Genomic DNA, 1,408 nt, shown 5'->3' with positions numbered 1-1,408 from the left:
CTGCACGTGGCAGCTCAGAGCCCTTCACACAGATCTCGGGGTCTGAGCCAGCATCCAGGTCCTCTGCTGACCTCCCCAGCTGTGACAGGAGCCCAGGGACAGGACAGGGGTGTTCCAAGCTCATCCCAACATGGAGGCACCTAAAATGTGCTGAGCCACATCCCCAGCTGGCTGGAGCCGGTCCTGTCCTGAGATCCTGCTGGAATCCTCTTCCCCTTTCAGAGCAGAGCCTGACAGGGCTCTTCACCCCAGCAGGAAGCTCCAGGATTCCAGGCTGGGCTCCCACATGTGCCCAACGTTGCCCTTTGGGGCAGAAACGCGCCGTGGCTGCAAACTGAGCTCCGAGAGCCCAGCAAAGACCCAGGGAAGGCTGGAGAGTGCCAACAAACACAACTGGAGGGTGCCAATCATCTAAACTGCAACAATCTGCATCCACTGAGAGTCAGGAAGCCTTGGATGAGCCTGGGGACCGAGGCTGGGCACAGCTGCCACCCCGCAGGGGCCAGAGCTCACCTGGTGATCAGCACGGCGGTGTCGTGGTTGGCGATGCCGTTCTCTGGGATGGCGTTCCCGTTGCCGTTCCTGTTCACGATGGATTTCTGCCACTTGCAGAAGCTGTCCAGGGATTTCCCAGCGTGGTGGTTGATCTCCAGCGTGGGCTGGAATGGAAGCAATGGGAGAGTGTGTTCCCAGGAAGGCTCTGGTGGGAAGGTGCTGCCCATTCCGTGCCAGCAGAGCACTGACACCACTCCAGACAACCCCAATTCCTCATGGAGGCCGTGGGAAAGCAAGAAAAGTGGGACTTCATGAGAACTAAAGCTGCTTAAACCTCCCTGAAGTCACCTTATCATGGACAAGATGAGATTCCCAGAGGTCTCCTCAGCCCAGTCCTTCAGGGGGCATTGGGAGGATGCAGAGCAGGGGGAATTTCTGGGAGTGACATCCAGGGAGGACACAGCTCCTGAAGGGAAGTGCAGACACAGGACAGGCTCAGCAAAGCCCAGCTTACCTGATCCTCGGTGAGCAGGATCAGCCGGGTCACCAGGATATTGACAATATTGCCCAGACTCGAGTCCTGGAAAAGTTTGGCAACCTGACCTCCAAGAAACAAGAAAAGAGGAGTCTTAAAAATGAGCTCTGTGGCTGGGGGAGCTGGGCAGGGCTGGGCACTGCAGGGAATTGGGGCTGGGCTCTGAACACAACATTTTTGGGAATCAGGGATGGGAACGGGACCCCACACCTCCACTTGAGTAGCAGAATCCCCTAATCCACGGTCAGAGCTCGCTGTCTCACGGCAGTGAAGCCAAAATCCCGCAGCAGCTGCTCCTTGCCCTGAGCCCAGGCAGGGCAGCCCCCACTCCTGGCATTTTGTGCAGCCCCGGGGATGGAGATTGCTGAGGAGGGGGCA

General features: G+C 58.2%; 1 protein-coding gene across 2 annotated transcripts in view; it reads right to left on the bottom strand.

Annotated features, from left to right (window-relative positions):
* Positions 1-1,408, bottom strand: part of ADAMTS10 (ADAM metallopeptidase with thrombospondin type 1 motif 10) — a 64,060-nt gene that overhangs the window by 32,981 nt on the left and 29,671 nt on the right. For both annotated transcript variants that reach the window (XM_015651881.3, XM_015651882.3), the window contains exons 6-7: positions 1,010-1,093; positions 514-659 (exon numbers count right to left, since the gene is read on the bottom strand). In XM_015651881.3, coding sequence (XP_015507367.1) covers positions 514-659; positions 1,010-1,093 — 230 coding nt within the window. The remainder of the gene's footprint in view (positions 1-513; positions 660-1,009; positions 1,094-1,408) is intronic.

This window comes from Parus major, chromosome 28 (assembly GCF_001522545.3).
Source record: "Parus major isolate Abel chromosome 28, Parus_major1.1, whole genome shotgun sequence".
In the NCBI taxonomy this organism is placed as follows: Eukaryota; Metazoa; Chordata; class Aves; order Passeriformes; family Paridae; genus Parus; species Parus major.
This window is presented reverse-complemented; position numbering and strand designations above follow the sequence as displayed.